Raw genomic sequence first — 20233 nt, 5'->3', positions numbered from 1 at the left:
GGCCACGTTGAGGGTTGATGGGGGCCGCCAGTTGCCCACCCCTGATCTACAGGATAAGGCCACATACTGGTTAAAATATTTGTTCCCTTTGTTTTTGCTTTTCCTCCACACAGGCTACTTGAGTTATCTGACCCTAGGGCTTTTGTGTTAATAACAGCTGTGTGTCTAAGTGCTTGTGCAGATTTTGCCTACTTTCTTCAACCGTTGTTTTATTTATACTACATCATAGTTGCATTTAGCTTGTTTCAAGGTGTTTTTGGAGACATCCAGAGTAGTTTTAGTGGAGCAGTGGGTGCTGAATTGACATGCAGTGACACAACCAGACAGTGGAGGTGGGGTGTGTGCTTTCAAGATGTTATGTAGGTTTAACAGAACCTCAACAAAAGTGACAACAGAACGCGGATATGGAGTAACTTTGTTTTAGGTAATAGATGTAGGATTTGTCAAACGTGTTGCACGTTTCTTCCTCTATTGTGTTGACGCTGATAACAATTGTTGCTAGTGTAAACAATATTGAGAAAGTTGAAGAAAAGCCCAGTAGTAATCTTTTCTCTACAACTTGACAAGTTTACGTCTTGTGATGATGCAAAACCATTTCCAGAGCAAACATTGCTGAGTTAAATCCCAAGACTCTTGCCAGAGGCAGGATTACTGGAATATCTCAAGCAAGCAGAAGCAGTGTAACTAATGCCCATTCATTTCCATACACTGTCCAGACCCGTCCAGCAAAAATCTGAAAATCTGGAAGTGCAACAAGCAGGTCACAAGCCACTTGTCTGAAAGAGGAATCATAATACCGAACTACCTGTTGAATGAACACCAGGTAGTTTGTTATTAGTTTTTACAGCTTGTTATTAGAGGCCAATTTGTACCCTGAAGTGATGTGTGTTCTTACCATGGTACAATGAATATATGTCAGGGCAACTATCAACCACTCAGCATTGCTAAGAGCAGAAAATACAGGACAAGCAAAAATGCATCAAGTGAGCATGACTGTGTGAGAAAATAAGGGAGGCCAGTATCAAACTTTGGCGAGTCTGTTTTGGAATTGATGGATACGGGTTGGAGGTCTGATAAGGTCTGGCATAATACCTGGTCAAGGTTGGCCTGTTTTTAAAAAATGTAATTAACCAAACATTCACTTATTCATGTTCCTTTCCTGATTTTAAAATCCATGAAAATTCAAGTTTGTGTGCAGTTCCCTTTAATACTGCTTGGATGTTGATTATAAGGCTGTTTCAAACTCTTTCATGCAGTTTCCTTCAACATAAACACACCATTTGAAGCAGTAGCTTTAACACTGTTCATAAAAACATTGATCTTTGGTGATTGTAGTTTGTTCATATGCTTTCTGCAGCAGTTCAATTGTGTGTGTGTTCAAAATGCATTTACATGAACTGGCACTGACTTTATGCACCTGTGATAGAGCCATCACTAAATCAGATCCTCTTAACCAACATAAAACACGCTCAAATCTTATATATGTTTTACTCTTATTGCACATAAACTGCAGTTACATGACAAATCTAAACATGTACTCGACCAGAGACAGGTTGGTCTTCTTCCTGTAGCCTGCGGTTAAATCTACCTGAGCTTAGCCTGCTTACGGACTTGTGTACTTAGGTTCTATTCACAACAATTTGTGCATTCTCAATGTGTATTTAAACATGTCTTCACAAGTTATTGAAATGTGGAGCAGCATGCGTCTGGTACTGTTTACACTAAGCTAGCATGGCGGGGAGAGAGGGAAATATTGAATTAAGGTTTTGGTGTCTACTAATCCACTGTATTTTAGACATAAAACATATACTGCTATACCCATCATATAATAGTTCGATAAATTCACTACATGATTTTGGTTTAATTTGTCACATAAAGATCCTTCTATGTTTAAGAAATATACAATCCTATTGTAAACCACATTTTAAAAAAGGGTTTCTTAGTTGATTCCACACACACAGCCCTAATTTATATTAAAAGCTTATATTTACCGTTTTAAAATCTGAATAACTGACTTGCCTACACATGTGAAGACAAGCCTCGACAACGTGTCCTCAGTGTTTAAAATAATGGAAGAAATAGCAGAGTAGAAGTGAGAGACTTGCCTGTTCAAGTAGATGGATCTTTTCAACATGATTCAGCATTTCAAGAAACCTATAATTAATGATTTGGCATCAATTATGACTGCTAGTAATCTACATATAAAATAATTACATATACTAATAGTAGATACAATATACCAATAAATGAACTTTGTTTTTAAGGTACTGGCGATGTACTTTTTCAGCCAAAATAGAACAACAAACACATTGACACATTTACCACACATGACAAAACCTGTGGACAAAAAGAGCGCAACACAGCATGCAGCACAGTAATGGTTCGATCTCAACTATCTCGTTTTCATGAGATTGGGAAGCCAAAATGTCATTGAAATTGATACTTAAAAAATTGCTGAGCACTTCTACCATGTATTTTTTTTAAAGGATTGTAGAAAATGTAGTATTTGAGATTACTTATCTGTAGTATGATGCAAACAGAGAGCAGGTACGTACAAAGCACCATAATTTTCTAGCAGGAGTTTAAAACAGTCGGTATGATTTTCTAAAACAAACGAACAGCATAACCACGCCCAAATTTTCTCAAAACAGCCTGGCAGCAACTGACTTGATGAGTGTGAAAGTGACAGCCAGATTAGCTGACTTTCTTCCACTAAAAGCTTGAGGGTGATTTGTGCCTTGTCATGGTTGTCTACAGCTGGTAAAGCATGAAGGAAATCTGTCTTGTTTTAAGGGTCCATTCGTAACCGAATGATTTGAGCATTTTATTATGAGCTTTATGTCTGTGATACATATTAAGTGTTCCATTTACATCACCAGATGACAAGCTGCTCGCAAAAGAAGTAGATGAGTGGATCAGTTTGAAATATTTGCAAGAGAGCTTCTCAAGACAAAAAGGGTGGAAGGGATTAAAAAAAACAACACTTATTGAAATGATGTGACCATATGGGTTATAGCTATTGTAATAAAACTGAAAAAGTAGCCTATTATAATAAGCATATTTTTTCAAATACACACCTTGGGATAAAGGCATTATTAAAGCTTTAACAAATGCTAATTCGACTTTAAAAGAATGTGCTGCGTTCAACTTCTTTCCTCTGTATATCCGGTCAGTTGCTACTGCCATCCGGCCTAATGCCGCACTATGACCCGAAAGTAAACAACAGACAGTGGAAATGTGGCATCCCGTCGTGCGGTGCAGTTGTTAGTATTTTCATCTATAAAATGAAGATAAAGTAATACGTTGGCTGTCTCAGGTTAAACCGGCATAGCCCGGAGCAATGTGTAACCACACTTAGCACAGGCATGTGGATGTTAACCTGCAAGGAGAACTGAAGGCTGGTGTTGTTAGCAATGCTAAGGTTACCTACTTGGCAAACCTATTTGAAAGCAGAAATTGTTTACTCAAGAAGGACACACTCACTCAAGATAGTGTATCCTCAAATTACTTTTGATACCTGCAGGTGAAAGATGATATTTGGGGTTTTCTATTGTTGTAAATATCAGACATAAGTGCATGGAGTTAGGATACGGTGGTCTTGATATTGCATTATTCCCTTCATCACTATTATTGGTCCACTTATTCTGAAGCTTTTTGGTGCATCACAAAGTTTTCATCAGCAGAAGCGGATTCCTCAGTTTCTGAAGAAGTGTGGTTGTTCAAACTTTCCATTCTGAACACTTTTAGAACTTACTCTCCATGTTAATGAAATTCATTTCTTGCATTATTCATGAATGGGAATCAATAAACAAAAAAAATCCCACACTTGTGCAGTGCCTTTAGGATGTTTGCAGGACCAGTCACAAATGTTCGAGCTTGTTTAAATTCATCAATTCGCCATCTGTTGTCTTGTAACTGCATGACTCATATGAGTGCGTGTAGGCTGCATGTACAGGCATATCTGTCCATTCTTAGTGTATGTTAGAGTGTTCATTTGTTGAAATAGTTTGGATGTGAATATCCATGAACCAAAGACAAAATATCATCTTTCACCTGCAGGTATCAAAAGTAATTTGAGGAAAAACAATCAGTAGCTGTGTTACTGAAATGTAAAAAAATATATATTAGTGGTATTTTGCTTTCAGCTTTTAGCACTGTTTGTGTCAGTCACCTTAAAACCAAAAGTGGAGTGTGATGTTAACATGGTATAAAAGCTTTTTTATGGTTGTAGATTAAGCATCTTTACAATGGTTCTTACTTTAGAGCACATGCTTACTTCTCCTCTATCTCAGTTACTATATTCAGTTTATCAGCAGAACGCCTGGTTCTCACACTAACCAGACTAAGACAGGAAATCTCAGCAGCCAGTGGGTTTCAGGTCCCAAAAGAGTGCAGACAGAATGGATGCTTCTTCCCTCCTGCATTGGTGAGGTTGGAGTGCTTATAGCTCCTGTTGTGTGATAGACACTGGAAAGATGAGTCACTCAGAGACCAACATAGTTGCCATGGCAGCCAGAAGCCTTGAGAGCAAGCCAGAGAAATGTTGTACTTTCCAAATACAGACTGCCTCATTTAGGTTGATATTTCTGTCACTGCAGCTCAGATTTTTGAACTCAGCCACCTCCAACAGGATGCAATCTTATTTATGGCAGTGTGGTGGTTGTTAGCAATAGTCTAATTAAAGAACAGTCGCAGAACCAGACAAATAAGACTTGGATTTTAATTTTCAGGATTTGTATTTTTTTGGGATTGTTTGTCTATAGCAGCGCTACAGTTAGCAGAAATTTTCAATAACACTGTAGTAGGACTTTCGCACTTGCAGAAATCTCCTGAAAAACTCAGGATATTTTCAGGAGGAGCTGTATATGTGAACGCAAACAGCTAAATATTTCCCTCTGTCTTCACCCAGAGTTTCTCCTGCCAGGCCCCTAGTATTTTTGCTGCAGCAAGTCCGAAAGTCTGAGATCTTATGTGAGAACGCCGCATGATATTCTCTGGAGAATTCACTTTGAGGCCGAACGGAGGAGGGAGTGACGTTTATGTACTGTGACTGCTACACAGGGCACACTATGATCTCCGTTCACATAATTAAACGTTTTCTGTTCACTAGTATGTTCTTATCCGCTCTTTTGCTGATTTTATCATTCCGTTGGACTACACCTAGCATTGATACAAAGGCAAATATTCTCATTATAGCGCTAACCCATAACTGTTGATACTAGGGGTCGACTAATATTGTTTTTTCAGGGCCAATACCGAGACCAACTATTAGTAGTTAATGAGATGGATACCTGATATTTGGAACCATATGCATTTACAGTAAAAAAATTGAAATATTTCTGCCAGAGTTTAGAATAATCCTCAAAGCTGCTCTTGTTTCTGTGTGTTCTAGTAGCACCCAGGCTTCAGTGTTGATTGGCTTTTACTTGTGTGAACTCTAGCCAATCAGATAGTGTTATAGGCGGGACATCGGGTGAGAGAGTGGTGTGTGAAAACAGGTCCAAGGGGTGGCTGTGGCTCAGTTGGTAGAGTCGTCGTCTCTCAACCGGAAGGTAGAGGTTTCGATCCACAGCTCCTGCAGCAACATGTCCTATGTGTCCTTGGGCAAGATACTTAACCCTGAATTGCCTCGTCTGCGGCATATGAATGCGTATGGGATTAGTAACTTCTGATGGTCACTTTACATAGCAACGTATTTACCCGCCACCATGGTCAGTAGGCTGAGTAATCAGTTTTATCCCGTGTGCACTAAAACCATAGGCCTGTGTTTAAACTGCTGATGAAAAAAAATCTATGCCATGGAAGAATGTAATACCAGTCCCAGTGTTGATACCAATTTACCATCCACCTCTACTCACAACACATGAGTGGAGTTCACAGCGAGGGTAGACTGTCCACTGTCCAGTGTATCAGTGTTGGATTGTACACTGGTAAAATGAAGAAAAACAGGAAAACGTTAAGCTAAACGACTTTGGTGGCCCGTTCGGGTAAGGTCTATGTGAAGGAAACGGTGACATTAATTCAGAATGAAAACAATCATTCATTTCATACTTAGTACTCAAGGTTTCCCAGATTGGTTACCCAACCTTTAGTAATGGATCATCAGTGTTTTGTTATGGAAAATATGCCGCTGTATGGGTCTATCGATTGACACTTCATGTGTATCACAGTCTGTTTCCATCATGTCTGCCAGCAGATAGCAAATCAATAAATATTTTCCGGGACATGCGGGACAGAGCTTTTGTGATTCACTGTCATGTTAGCTGCATGACTTTGTCTGTTGTTGTCATTGACATAATTGTTGCCTCTGACATGTTGGGACCTGTTTTGCCTTATCGTACCAAACTGCTGCCTTGACACTATTTAGCTCTGGCAGATTGCTGGCAGAAGACGAGGGTTGTGTGAAGCTATTTGATAAAATAAAACAGGCCAATAATACAGCATTATAATAAAGTGCTGCAAACTACAATTCTTATTCTCATGATGAATATAAAATAAGTTTGGTATTGACCCCAAAAAGTGTCACTGAAGCCCAGCATACACTAAAGGATTGTATCAAATTCATGGTGGAATGTCTGCTCTGTACGACTGAATAGTTTACGATGCACGATCAAGACTCGCAATTTATGTGCTCACAATGTACAACCCGGTGTCAGTAGTACACTGCACTGTAGAGAGACTGTTTTGCCATAATGGCTTTTTTGGCTCCAAAACTGTAAACCATGACAGAATATCCATTGTGTCAGCAGGGAGTCATTTGTCTTTTTCATCAATCAATGATCCCACATAACTGCTCTTCATGTCATCAAAGGCTGTTTTTGGGGTGCTGCAGTCAAAAAACTTGTCTTCCTTAAACGTGTTCCCATGAAGACAGTTGATGAACTCTGGTTATGCAGGGCCAAGCTGGACTATCGTTTCTCTCAGGGCCTCTTCGGTTTCTTGAACTAGTGGTCTGATTGTGGAAAAGTTCAGGTCTTCTTTTTGGCAGTATTTTGAGAAAAAGACCATGTGCACAAGTACATCCTTGGTCATGTGACACAAGGCAACAAAGTTGAACTGTCGAACAGCTGTCCGAAGACCTTTGGTTTTGTCAGAGTCCTGTGTGTTGGAGGCAGCCATGTGCTCAAGCACCTCTCGCAGAGCTTTAACTGATCAACATACTAAAGACAGTGCTGAATTGACATCACCCCAATGTATCTGGGTATACTTCAGTTGGTGCTCATTAAGCTGTTTCAGCAATTCATGCAGCGTAGTACTTCTAATAGCAGAGCTAACGGGGGAAAAAATTGACCTCAAATCCTCCTGAAACTTTTTAACCTGTGGCACAGATCTGTCTGCTTCACTAGCAGCAAAGGCAAGACGATGCATTGTACCGGCTCTGAGTTGAATTCATCTCTTGAGTTTTTGAACTACTCCTTTGCGGCATCCTGTCATTACATCAGCACTATCAGTACAATATGCTGCTGTTTTTTTTTCTTCTTTCTGCTTCACACCCTTAAAATAGAGCTGCTCTTCCATCTGCAATTTAATTTTTCCTGAACACTAGACGTGGGGGGGGGAAATCGAGCAGAGTATCGCAATATTTTGTGTGGCAATATTATATCGTCTCATGGCCGCCATGAAGTGATATTTTAGAAAAAAAAGTTGGATTAGACTGAAATACAGTTCAGATAGTGAAGTGCGTGCAGCCTTTTATAGGGTTTTACTTTTACTACAGTGTGGGTCAGTCTGTGGGCTTGACTCCCATTGTGTAGAAATAAAATCACTGAAGGGAGATGAATAGACTGAGAATGTTTTCGTATTTGACGAAACGGTTCTTGATTTAGATTTATTTTGTGGGCAAAATATGCGGTTAAAAAAGTTAAATCGCAATATATTGTATCACGATTCTCAGCATATCGCAAAATGTTTAAAATCGCAATATTGTATCGTGATAATATCGTATTGTGGGGCCTCTGGTGATTCCCACCCCTACTGAACACATCGTCATCGTAAGGATAATTTTAATATAGTGAAAATAGATTTTTGTCATTTCTGCAGAACTTGAATATTTGGTATCTGGAAAAATAAATGTTATGATTTATTTGTTCCATATGATACAACCTTAGCAGCCTGATAAAAAAATACAGTACAGCTTTGCCTTGGCATAGATGTACAGTATGGCATTGGCTTGTTTCAATGACATCTCTAATAAGGAAAGAGACTCATCAGGAAAGAATGTACTAGTTGTGGATTTTCTTTCCCTGCCGCAGCTTAAGCTAACTTGTTAAAAGCCAAAGCACAACCTTCCTTTATACATAAAGAAATGTTTCCTCATCTTCTCTTTCTCTCGGACTCTCTTGAATAACGTTCACATAAAATTAACTGCTGGCAGCTTAAAAAACTAGAATAGTGTGAACATGCCCTTATGGGACTCTCAGAGGTTGATGGGCCAGTGACATGACAGCAGACATTGTGATCAAATGTACTAGCCAAGGCAAAAATATGGATATTTGATGGACACCTGGCCACACAATTAAGTTGACTTATTTTCACTACACAGCTCCAACCCCCCATCAGTCAGATCATCTGACATTCACCTTTTTCAGCAACTGTAACACATGCTCAAGTTTCAGGAGTAACCTGTAGAGGTAATTTGAGTCAAACAGCCATAGTATTATCTCTGCAACAGGCTGGATTACTGGTCGTAGTCCAACACTAAGTCCAAAACAGAGCTGAACAGTTTCATTTCTCTCTAATTTTTCCCTTTCTTGAGTAAACAAGGTCTTGTTATACCCACTAAATGAAAGCTTGGTGACTACTAAAATTCACAGTTTGGTTACAAACCTATCATCTGTTGGTTCTAAAAAAAACAATCAGTTGCCTTTCATATGGTCTGTTCTGTTTCTTCTTTGATTGCACTTGTATTGCATTTTCCATTCAATAGAAGCCTGATGACCAAAGACATCTAGAAACACACTTTGATAAATGTTGGCATCAGGGCTTTCATTTTCTTATACAATTTTTGTTGGAATATCAAGAGAAGTTAAATATTTAAACTAGAACAACCATTTTAGTTAAAAACATACAGTCTAAAAGCATGAAAAGCTAGTTAAATGTAGTTTATAATGAGGTCCAGCATTGCATGTCGACTCTGAATGGCCTATTGACTGGTTTGTTAACTAACCTAATAGATGATAATGGAGGGCACTAGCAAGCAAAGCCATGCTGATTCCATTATCACGACATCCACATCATCTGAAAAGCTGTGTGAGAAAGTATTTCTACACAGTAAATACATAGCCAAAAATTGAAACAAGGATCAGGCTCACACATCATATGTTTTTTGGTACAAATGTTCTGGATTTATGATGTAATTATTGAAGCAAAGTCAAACTGCTTGACATTAAAACAACCAAAATAATCATCAATGCTTAAGCTTATTTATATCCTAAATGACAAGATATGTAATAATGAATGTTTACACTGAAAATCAGTCTTTATTATTTAGACTCTTGGCATCTTTATGTAATAGTGTTGCAACAAAATGATAATGCTAAGCAACAGATAGATACTAGTAAAAGCAAAGTGGACCAAAGGCCATTTCACTGAATCCAACAGCATTTTAAAATTTGAATGTTAACCTAACTGATTTCTTTCAATATATTTTTGTCTTTCTGCCAGGATAAGGCTTGAAAAATTTGCAGAACTTCTGTGCTTTACTTTTTTAATTGTATATTGGTGTTAATTCCCTGTTATACTCTCTACACTTGGGACTGTATCCATTAACAGCTTTTTTTGCACTGGCATTGTTCACTACATCAATTTCACAGCGCTTCTCATTCTCACTGTTGCTAGGTAGTGACCATTAAGTCTCTTTTAGAAAGCGCTGTATGCTGAATATTTGCTTTTATTTATAGAAATATCACCAAGAAAACATAAATTGATGCAAACGAATCCTGTCCTGGTATAAGCAGTAGTCCTTTACTGGAGCTGTACCCTCAAAAAGATGTCTTATTAATGTATCCTCCATGGTTGTTGACAGGATGCTGTCAAACACTGCAAACTGCATTAGTTTTGTATAGAAAATGGGTACAAAATGGACACAGGTCCTTGCTATCCAAGTGAAGAAAAAATACATGTTATATTCTGATGCAGATACATAGCTTTATTTTTATTTTTTTTATAAAGAATTTAAATGAAAACACAATACTAGTTAAAACAGTTCCATGTATTCATGTATGCTTAATTGAAAATCTTTATTTGTATTGTCAGTAGAATTACCTCTATTGATTCTTAAAAATGTGTTTGGGAAGGCCAGCATTTTATCCCATCCTTATATAAAATGTATATGTCTATAATTCCTAACCAACACCTCCAGTTTTAAGTTCACATTACAGCTCATATTATTTATGCATGTTGTTTGGTTTCTGTTGTGCCAGCATCTTGTTAATGTGTACTCTATACAAATGTGGAGATGAATCTATAAATGTCCATGTAGTACCAGCTTACCCAAGCAGTTCAACAGCTGTAATGTTGCTTTGCTCATGTCATGCATTAATGGACACATTTGGCCTACAGTAGATTGTCAGTCCTGTTTTTTCCTCCCAAGTCACCAATCATATTCTGCACATGTTAGAGAACATCACATGTTCATATTCAATGTAGTTCATACAAACTTCAGAATTTGTAATGCAAGTCATAGTGGTTTGTTCATTTTCTAATGTATCTCATAATCTATCTCTCTCTCTCTTATATCACGCCTATGAAGAATAAGTCTGTCTGAAAAGCAGGAGTGCAATCCAAACCAGTGCTCAAAGTACTGGAGCCTTACCAAGAGCATCTGAAGACAGAGCCTTCAGTCACATTTACCGTCATATTGTACTGGTTCTTCAGGAATTACAGCTTAACTCTTTCAAGTTCCTTCAGTTTTTTGCAAATACGTCCCTTCTGCCTCCATGTTTCAGTATGCCAACAATGTTTAAAAACTGTTAGGAGAAGGGGGAGGGTAGTTTGACTGTCAGAGTCCAAGAAGTAGAAAATGCAAAATCACAAGGTGCATCAGTACCTTGGGATCATCATATTTTTTTTTTTAATCAACACATGCAAGATTATATGGTTTTTTTAAAATTTGCAAGTGACATGATTGAGTTTAAAGGCTAAAAAGGCATTAACAGACATCAATTTAACAGAAACTATTTCTCAAGGCTTGACAGTTTGAAGAGTTCAGCTGAAGTTAAGTGTCTGACCTCGATTTCCATTTTGATTACTGCTCTTCAGGGGCAACAGCACTTGTAATCTCTTTTGAATCCAAAATGTGGTTAAGCAGAAAGATGTGGCTTTTTCAATCAGTAATCATGTTTCAAACTGTAGAGCTGTAGAAAATCACAATATCAAAGTTTAACTGTTTCAGCCTTCAAAGTCTTTGGCTCAACCACTTTGGACTGTAAGGACGGATTTGTAGTGTTGACATGGAAAAGTAACCACCATGCTGGTAGAAACACTGAAGGTCTTGACCTGCTCACAGTTTAATATATACAACAAACATGCAGTATTTATATCATGCCTGAGGAATCTGAGGCTCCCCTTGCAGTGTGTGCTGGACACTAATCTCTGCCCCTTTGGTGCCCATCAACATTTCATAGAATTATAACGATGCAGAAAGAGACCAAAACAAAATGAAGCGGAGCGTGCAGGTCAGGGGATCTCTGAACAGGGACAGATAAGTCTTAAGCAGTCTTTGGTACTCTTAAATTATGTGTTAGTGTCTTAGGTTAGATTTATCTTTACTGCAAAAAATGCTGGCCTTATGTAAACAAAAGGGGGGGGGGTAGAAAAACTCTGTTTTTATTTATAAAGTGCTTTATTAAATTTAGGTACAACTGATTGTTAAATGAAGAGCTGCATCATTTCAAGAACAGTATTCGTTACTAAACAGAAGTAACATCCAGTAAATCCATCCACATCCATCCAACACGGTACTCTGTAACAGAGTTGTTAAAGTTTGCAGTTACAGACTACAGCAGGATGTGACATTACTGATGATGCATTTCTGATGTATGTTGTCACCCGTAACCACCAGTAACCGATCTATTGGATCTCCAATAGAGACGCAGGAGGATTTTAATAAATTTTGTTTTTTTCTACAAAGGTAGTTAATGCAGACGACATGTGTTGGTAAGGCCGCTGTCTTAACTATAAAGTGCTGCAGGAAACATTTGTAACTATATTATGTCATGCCAATCATCTCCATTGTATTATGCACTAGTGGCCATTTTAACTGTAAGAACCTCAGCAATTTTAGAATGACACCTTGATTTTACCCCTTAGAAATCAATAATGATGGAAAAGTTAAAGAAACTCCGTCTTCTGGTCGTGTGTACATGCAGTCCCTGGGCTAGAATATATTAGAAGATAAAAGCTGGGTACTTTTAGATACTTGCTAGAGTAAGATTTAAGTCAACTTGTTATACTTATTAACCCATCCTATAATTCTGTGCTATTATTTATTTTTGTATTAATTGTGTTTAATTATCCAAATTCATTCCTTCAGTCTCGGGAGTTTAATCAAGCCAATGAATAAAACAATAAAAATAGCAGCATAGCACACTGTGCAGCCTACAAACCTTCTTTGCTCTTTACAAACCCACAAAGTATTTGTCCTACAGTGACACAGCACTGTGGTATTCACCCATTTCTAGTTGGCTTCAAAATATGACCAACACGTCATGATACTCAGATAACATCATGGCTGACGAGCTTGTGCAACGCTTTGTTTCTACACAAGCAGAATCTGATGTTGCTAAATAAGGAGCAGATGAGCTGCAATGTTTCCTTTTTATATTGAGGTTTTTCACAAAAGAGAAAAACCTGCCACATATTTAAAGACTTAGTGGAATAAGAAACAAGAAAAGTCGCACATAACATTTACTAAAAGGAACATTGTTGTAGCCTGTTGAGGAATGCTGTTAAAAAAAATCTGCAGATTTAATTCAAGCTCCCTGTAAATCCTGTGTACTTATTGTAATATTGTCTAATGGCTCCTGTGCTTTATTGCCGTCTGGGGCAAAGTGATGCTTCTCGTTTCTGTTATTTGAGGTCAAGCTTTCATTTAGAAGTTATTCAAAAGGCCAGTAATAGAAGGGTAAAACCTGTAATTTAGGGCTTCTCTAGTTTCATAACCCCTCTGATTGGAGCCCATTATACTTAAAGGATGACAGTGTTTGAGGTTCAGACTGCAGTACCAGCAGAAATCAGATGACACACTTTTAAAAGCACTGAGAGAGACTGTAAAATATGTCCTAATATAAGGAATAATATCTCGTCTTTTCTTCCGTGTGGTTATGAAATATGATGCTGTAGAAAATGCAGTACAGGGAGATTAATTTTGTTTAATGCATTTCCCTGTCTTGCATCCAATATTTGATACATTTTAATGCCAAGATATAACATTTCATGTAGGAGTGAAGGGCTCCTGTTTTATCCTTTTGAAAAAACACTAACATAATATTGCTGAAGTATAAGATCCATGTAGATCTTTTGCAGATTGATTAATGTGAAATTTCTGTCTGATATTTTCTTTTGTTTTTCATACATAGCTTTGTAGCTCTAAAGGAAACATTTTCCTTCCTTCCTTGCTAAGCACCCCGAGGAATGTGTGCACTAATGCATCTGTATCTGAAAAGCAAAAATAGCTCCACGTTGGGAAAAAGCATCTACACATCAGGCTCTATCTAACAGACCCAGCCCCCTCTCCTCTCAGGGGGATATAGACAATTCCCAGTAAAGAAATAAGACATTATTTCTTACATACTCTCATTATTTCTTACATACACTCTGGTTACTCAGGAAGCTTACAGAAAACATTATGAATATGAGACAGGCAGCCCATCCTGGATGGTTGCCACCATTGTTTCCTTGAAATAGCAAGAGAAATTAAGTCAATCTTCATATGCATGACCATGACTTAAAATAAGGGTATTGTGGAGCATGCTTAAAAAGGAGAAAAAAAGTATTGCTTAACATGAAGAAAAGTTGTTAAGAGATTACAGAAGGCTAAAGGAATTAATACTATGCGATGTGTGCTTATTTGCTTTCTTGCCAAGAGTTAGATGACAGAATTTTTTACCAATCTGCAAAATAAATGTAAAGCTGCATGCAGATAAATATCCTTAACTGTCAGCTTGACCTGATACAAGGGGAAGCGGTTAGCACAGCTCTGACCTATGGTACTGAAAATTCACCTATCAACACATCCTTGGTGCACTAATAAAAAGAGCAATCTCAGTATTGTCCTCTTGGCAGTACCTTTAGTAATAAACTGTTGTTACATGTGTATTTTCCTAACAGATTATGTTTTGTTGGTTTTAAATATTGCCAAATGGTTCATTACCTAGTTTGGATTTGTTGCTTTTGAGGTTTTGATGTTGGTGGTCTTTTATTTGTTCAGCCATAGTAACTATGAAAAAGTGCAACTCATTTGAGATCTCCAAACACTTTACCTAGCTTCCCCTTAATCTCTTTGGTGGCCCACCACTTCAGGAGACTTCATCCAACATCATAACTGGTGCTGTCTTCTTGCACATAATCAGACTGCTTCATACTCTTTTCTGCTTGCCTTTATGTAATTTTTCACACATTTTTCTACACTCTGAATTTGTCTAGTCACACATAACAGCAATAAACCAGCATTGCTGTTGCTTGATCTACAATCTTGTACATGTTGTTAATGTTAAAATGTGACGTCTGCAGCGGGTTTTTTTTTTTTTTTTTTTTTTTTTTTACATCCTGTCCTTCCTCCTGAGACCTCCAACCCTTCAGTCTGACAGCAAAAATCATCTGTGAGGAACTTGTGTGACATGCTGTCCCTGACATTATATAGAAATGTTTTAAGGGTGCTTGTGTAAAAGGAACTCAATCCTGAAGTCTAAGAGCAACGGTTTGTGGTTTTGTTGGTGTTAATGATCCAGGCTTGTTGAGTCTTGATTGCATCATGAAGACTCCAGGAATTCATTTAGCTAGCCAAGAAATTCTTAAACATCACTCTCTTAAGTGTTATTTTTTCAAAGTTAATAGAATAAGAGGCAACATGCTAATAAGTTAGGTTTACAGTGTTGGTGACTGCCTAGATTTGACCTTTTGGACAGAGTGATGTTAATGGTTTTTCCTCCTGTTTCAAGTGTTTGTGCTAAGATAAACTAACAATATCTTGACTGTAGCTTCACTTTTTAATGTACAGATGTGAGACTGGTATTGATCTAATGTACTGGTAGCTCTCAGCAAGAAAGCACATATGAACTCCCCCCCAAGTGTCAAGGTCCCCTGTCCACCTAGCATTTCTTCTGGGCAGAAAAGCGCTGGCTGTGCCCTCAGGAAACCTTGTATGAAGCATTTCTGCACTGCGAAGAAACCTCTGCACATTAGTCCTGTTTCTATGACAACAGTCTGTTTACCGACACTGCTCCGTTGCTTCTTGCTGTATATTTTATATTTGAGTTTTTTTTTTTTTGTTTTTTTTTACTCCAGCAGACATGGAGCAAAGAGGTACAAGACATGATCTGTATGCAGCAACAATACGGAGGATATCATACATTTGGATACTTTCCTTTCTGAAAAGTTGAAAGATTTTCAACTTGAGCGCTCAGAAAAAAGGCCCTTGGTTCTGCACTTTTTCTCCTGCTGGCCTCCTGCTGCTACAAACACTCTCTACTTATTGAAAACAATTGAAAAAATACGCTGGTACTCAGAAAATAACGCTAGGTGGACACAGGGCCTTAGAATGCTAAATCTGTGATTGACGTTGACTGTGACGGGGATGAAATGAAATCTGAAATGTTTCATATTAAAAACGGCAAAATCAGGCCATAGTGGCATCATGCTCCCTTTTCCACTCTAGTTCAAGTGCAGTATTCATTCAGCACTTTGATGATGAGATCCTTTGAGATATGATACTTTGGAAAATTGGCAATAAGCAGCGTGTTAACAAGTCAGCTGGCTGTAGTTACACTCAGATATTGAGTTCACTCAGAGCAGCAGCCAGTGGTCTGACTGGAGTTGAGTTGCGTAAGTACTTCGTCAGCTGTCAACACTGCTGGAACATTTTCACTAGGTGTGAAAATGATTGGGATTTTTTCTCTATCTCTGACTGTGTGTTTTACCCGTTTCATGGGGTAGTGCCTTCTCAGTTGCATAATCTGGCTCTAGAAAGAGACTCACAGTGATACTTCTTATCCGGACTTCTCGTCTTTTCTGTCACACATACAGATAAATCCGCCAAGGAACTGGGTGTGATTGCATCAGTGGCAGTGCGTTTCTGTGTTTGAGGGCTGCAACAAATTTGTATTAATGTTGGATTAATCTTTTTTTGCGATTAGGAGTTTAAAAATAGTGAAAAGTGCATTGCAAATGCAGAAGTGAAATGTTCAAGTTGCATTTTTTTCTGACCAAAATATATTTGTTCTGGTGTCTTACAAGCAACAAATTAGGGAAATTATTATTATCATATTATTATATTATAGAATTAAAATTGAAAAATAGTCCAAATTCATTAACTTCAGATTGGTTTACACAGATAAAGGTGCACGTTTGACACTCCCTGTAAATGAAGACATTTGTTAGCACTTCAATGTCAACAAGTGTCATGGAGGCATCTATATTTGTGAAACCCCAGAACCTGTGGGGTATCTGGTTTTTGCAGTGCTGTAAATCACACCTGCAGTGGAGGCTCTCTGTCCCTCTGCTAAAACTACAGAGAGAGTCCTGTGCCTGCAGGGATGAGCTGCTGCCGTGCTGAAACAGAACATCAGTGTACACCGTGTCACCACATTTGTGGACGACTGCCAAATGCTGTTTATAGCTTAGCTAGGGTCAAGTTTGACAGCTCTAATAACCCTGAGCGCACTTACCGTCTAATCCATAAAAGGCTTTACAATCAAAGCCGAGAATGACTGGGCTGCCTCTTTGTATTGTAATTGTCTGCCTGTTTGTCCTGCAGTTCAGTTACAGACGTAACGGTGTGTAATAAAGCAGCTGGTCAGAACCAATTAGGATGTTTATGGGCTGTTTAAGTCAGTTTGTCTTCTGTCCCATTCACCAAGGATTTCAGTTAGTAAATCTAAACCCACTCATTGTTAAAGTAGTATCTTATATTCTACCTGTCCTACTAACTGTCTCATTAACTGTATTTATTGGCCCAAGCCCAACTAAAACCTGACATTTAAAAAAATTAATTCGCTTATATAGGTAGAGTTTTAAGTTGTTTGAATGACAGAAATCTGCTCACATAAGATTGAGCTTGCCCAGAGCATCTAATCTCCAAATTGCAGCTGTCATCAACGTTTGTCTCATCTCAATTTTTTTTTCCATAGAGCATTAATTGTTTTCAACATTTACAAGTAGTGATTCAGTGCATTTTCTTTCTTTGTATTGTTCCAGATGCTCCCTCCACAGAGCAGCAGGAACTGTTCACCCAGAAACTCCAGCAATGCTGCATGCTCTTCGACTTTCTGGACTCTGTGACAGACCTGAAGAGCAAGGAGATCAAGAGGGCCACGCTCAATGAACTGGTGGAGTACGTCTCCACTAACAGAGGGGTGCTGGTGGAAACTACGTACCCAGAAATCACTGATATGGTGAGGACACACTAGACTTTATTTCTGTTGCCTTATTTATTTCTATTTACAGTGTTTATTGTTAAACAACACACAGGCCTCCTGTTATTGTGCAACATCCTGTGCACTTGAACAGGATTCAAAATGAAGGCTGTGTGTGTGTCGAGACAGGGCGTGTCATGTGACCAACATGTTACCGTCTTCCTACCAAACTTCTCAACATACCAGTACTATTGTAGCTCACAATCTGTGGTGGCATCAACCACGGTAAACCACATATTTTTGCTGTAATATGAAGCTTTCTCTTTCCTTTTTGTCCTCGGTATTAAATGTTCAGATGTGTTTGCATAAAGTTGGACTTGAATTTGTCATTCATTAATCCAATTCTGCCACATACAAATCTAATTTCTTTCAAAAAGAAAAAGACACGTTTAAAGGAAGCATTACTTATTTTTCTTCTACTGATAGCTGCTGTAATCTTGGCTTCAGCACAGTTTAAAAAAAATACTGCCAGCCTTCAAGATGTTAGCCAGGGGTTTATGGTTTGCTGCAGTGATCTTATTTACTGTTAAATAAATCGTCTTTGTTAAGATTTAGTCCAACTTCTAACCTCAGTTTGAACCTAAATAACCCACACTGAGCTTAAGGCTATCTCAAACAAATTGTAACTTCTTTGTCAAACGAACCACATCAAAAATGATCCTCTTTGCACGTCTGTCTATTTCCCATTCCCAAGGAAGTAGAGTGCAATCTTTAATACATATCCTGTGACTTCCTGAACAGACACAGATGTGTTTCCCCCCCATTGGACATCCATTACCGTTCAACTAGCTGGTGACTAGAATCAGAACCTGCTTGGCCTTGATGGGTGGTATTCTCGTATATATCCACGTCTGAACTGATCGCAGATTTACACATATAATCTGCAAGTTTAATGCCATGTGACAGCAACACACACTAATGCGATAGCAACACACACACACAAGCTTACATGTTGGCACTGTGGACGTGCACAGTGTGAGCAGTATATCGGGGTGGACTGAATAAATAGATGAGAGAGGTATTCATCACACATCGTTAATAAGAAACCGTAGGCGATAACTACACAACAGGTTACAGCATGCCTTGGCATAGGAATCCACATTTACATGTTTGCCAACCATAAAGTAACCCCTCAACTGCATCTGCATATTAAAACCACCAGCTTGCAAAACTACCACTCTACTACTCCGTGCCCTCAAGGCTCTTAAGGCTGCTGCATTTTCAAGGGAATGGAAATATTTAATGTAATATGTGCAAAATATACATTCAAAAGGAAGAAGTCTGCTCAGATAGAATTGTTGCACAGTAGAATACGGTATGTGTCAATATATTTCTATCATATTAATTCACAAAACACGTTTAAATTCAGCAGTCACTGACAGGGCAGCAATGTGAGTGAAAAAACATCATATCAAATATCAAAACGACATAAAAACCAAACAAAGAGAGCACAGTTCATAAAAAGTCTTAATGCGTCATAGAGCTACAATGCTAGAAAGTTTGTCTTTGGCCGAGACTTTAGGATCCATCCATCAGAAGGAAGTCCGTCTGTGTGTGTCGACCCCGCCCCTCTGTGTCATTAATGACCTAATTAAATGGTAAAAACAAAGTATAACCACTAGTGTTCTTATGCTACCATGAGAGTTTCAGAGGTCACTTAAAATGTCTGGGGAGTGTATTGAAAATGGCATATGTTGTTTTTCTATAGTGTTTCAAATTCAAATACAGTAATTTTAAATTATAAATGATTCATTGAAAAATAAAATGATCACCCTATTGTGGTGAGATCTCTAGTTTCATATTGTGTGTTTCACATAGAATAATGAAGAGTGATATCAGAAAGAGTATCAATAAGTATTGGTATCGATGGGCAGTACCGGTATGGATAGATAATTAAAATACCTGTTCCCTAATTAGGGTTGAGTGATTGATATGTCTGCTTTTGCAGGAATCTGGTTTCAGAATAAATCAGTATGTATGAAAACCACCATCACCCCCTGCAGAGTATCTGAAGCCAACATGCTATAGATTAGCGTTGATGGAGCAGGTGTCCGGAGCAGCCGAGTATCCTCCTACAGAACAATAATGAGTCATGTGCAACATTTAGAACACAACGGTCAGTACTGTATTCAGCGCTGCAGTGATTCACTCCACACTGCAGATAATCCTGATGGACACATCCACAGCTGAGTCAACCAGTCTCCACTTTATTAATGGCCTGTAGGAAGAAATCGATGCCAGACCTGGAAACTATTGGTTAAGGATTCAGTTTATTTTCAATTAATGGTGTTTTACAGGTTAACATCATTACATCGTTTTAATGTTTCATATGCATTTCTGAGTCAAACCAGATTTCATTATAGTTGGTCAATTTTTTAAGTACTATTTTGTTCCAACAAGAGTAATGTTTTAATACCTAGGGTCCTATTTCAAATTCATAAGTGTAAAAGTAGTGTTCATTTTGGCAGCAATTTTAGATTTAGTCTTTAGTCCGTCTGATATTTTAGTCTTGTCTCGTTAACTAAAACATTTCCATGTCATCCGAGTTTTTATTATCAAAGAAGTTATTTCCAGCTTGTCAACATCTCATCCTCCTCATGGAA

At 38.2% G+C, this 20233-nt stretch overlaps 1 protein-coding gene across 2 annotated transcripts in view; it reads left to right on the top strand.

Annotated features, from left to right (window-relative positions):
- Positions 1-20233, top strand: part of ppp2r5a (protein phosphatase 2, regulatory subunit B', alpha isoform) — a 39875-nt gene that overhangs the window by 1589 nt on the left and 18053 nt on the right. For both annotated transcript variants that reach the window (XM_020628046.3, XM_065963461.1), the window contains exon 2: positions 17413-17609. In XM_020628046.3, coding sequence (XP_020483702.1) covers positions 17413-17609 — 197 coding nt within the window. The remainder of the gene's footprint in view (positions 1-17412; positions 17610-20233) is intronic.

Source organism: Labrus bergylta, chromosome 15, assembly GCF_963930695.1.
Source record: "Labrus bergylta chromosome 15, fLabBer1.1, whole genome shotgun sequence".
Classification (NCBI taxonomy): domain Eukaryota; kingdom Metazoa; phylum Chordata; class Actinopteri; order Labriformes; family Labridae; genus Labrus; species Labrus bergylta.
This window is presented reverse-complemented; position numbering and strand designations above follow the sequence as displayed.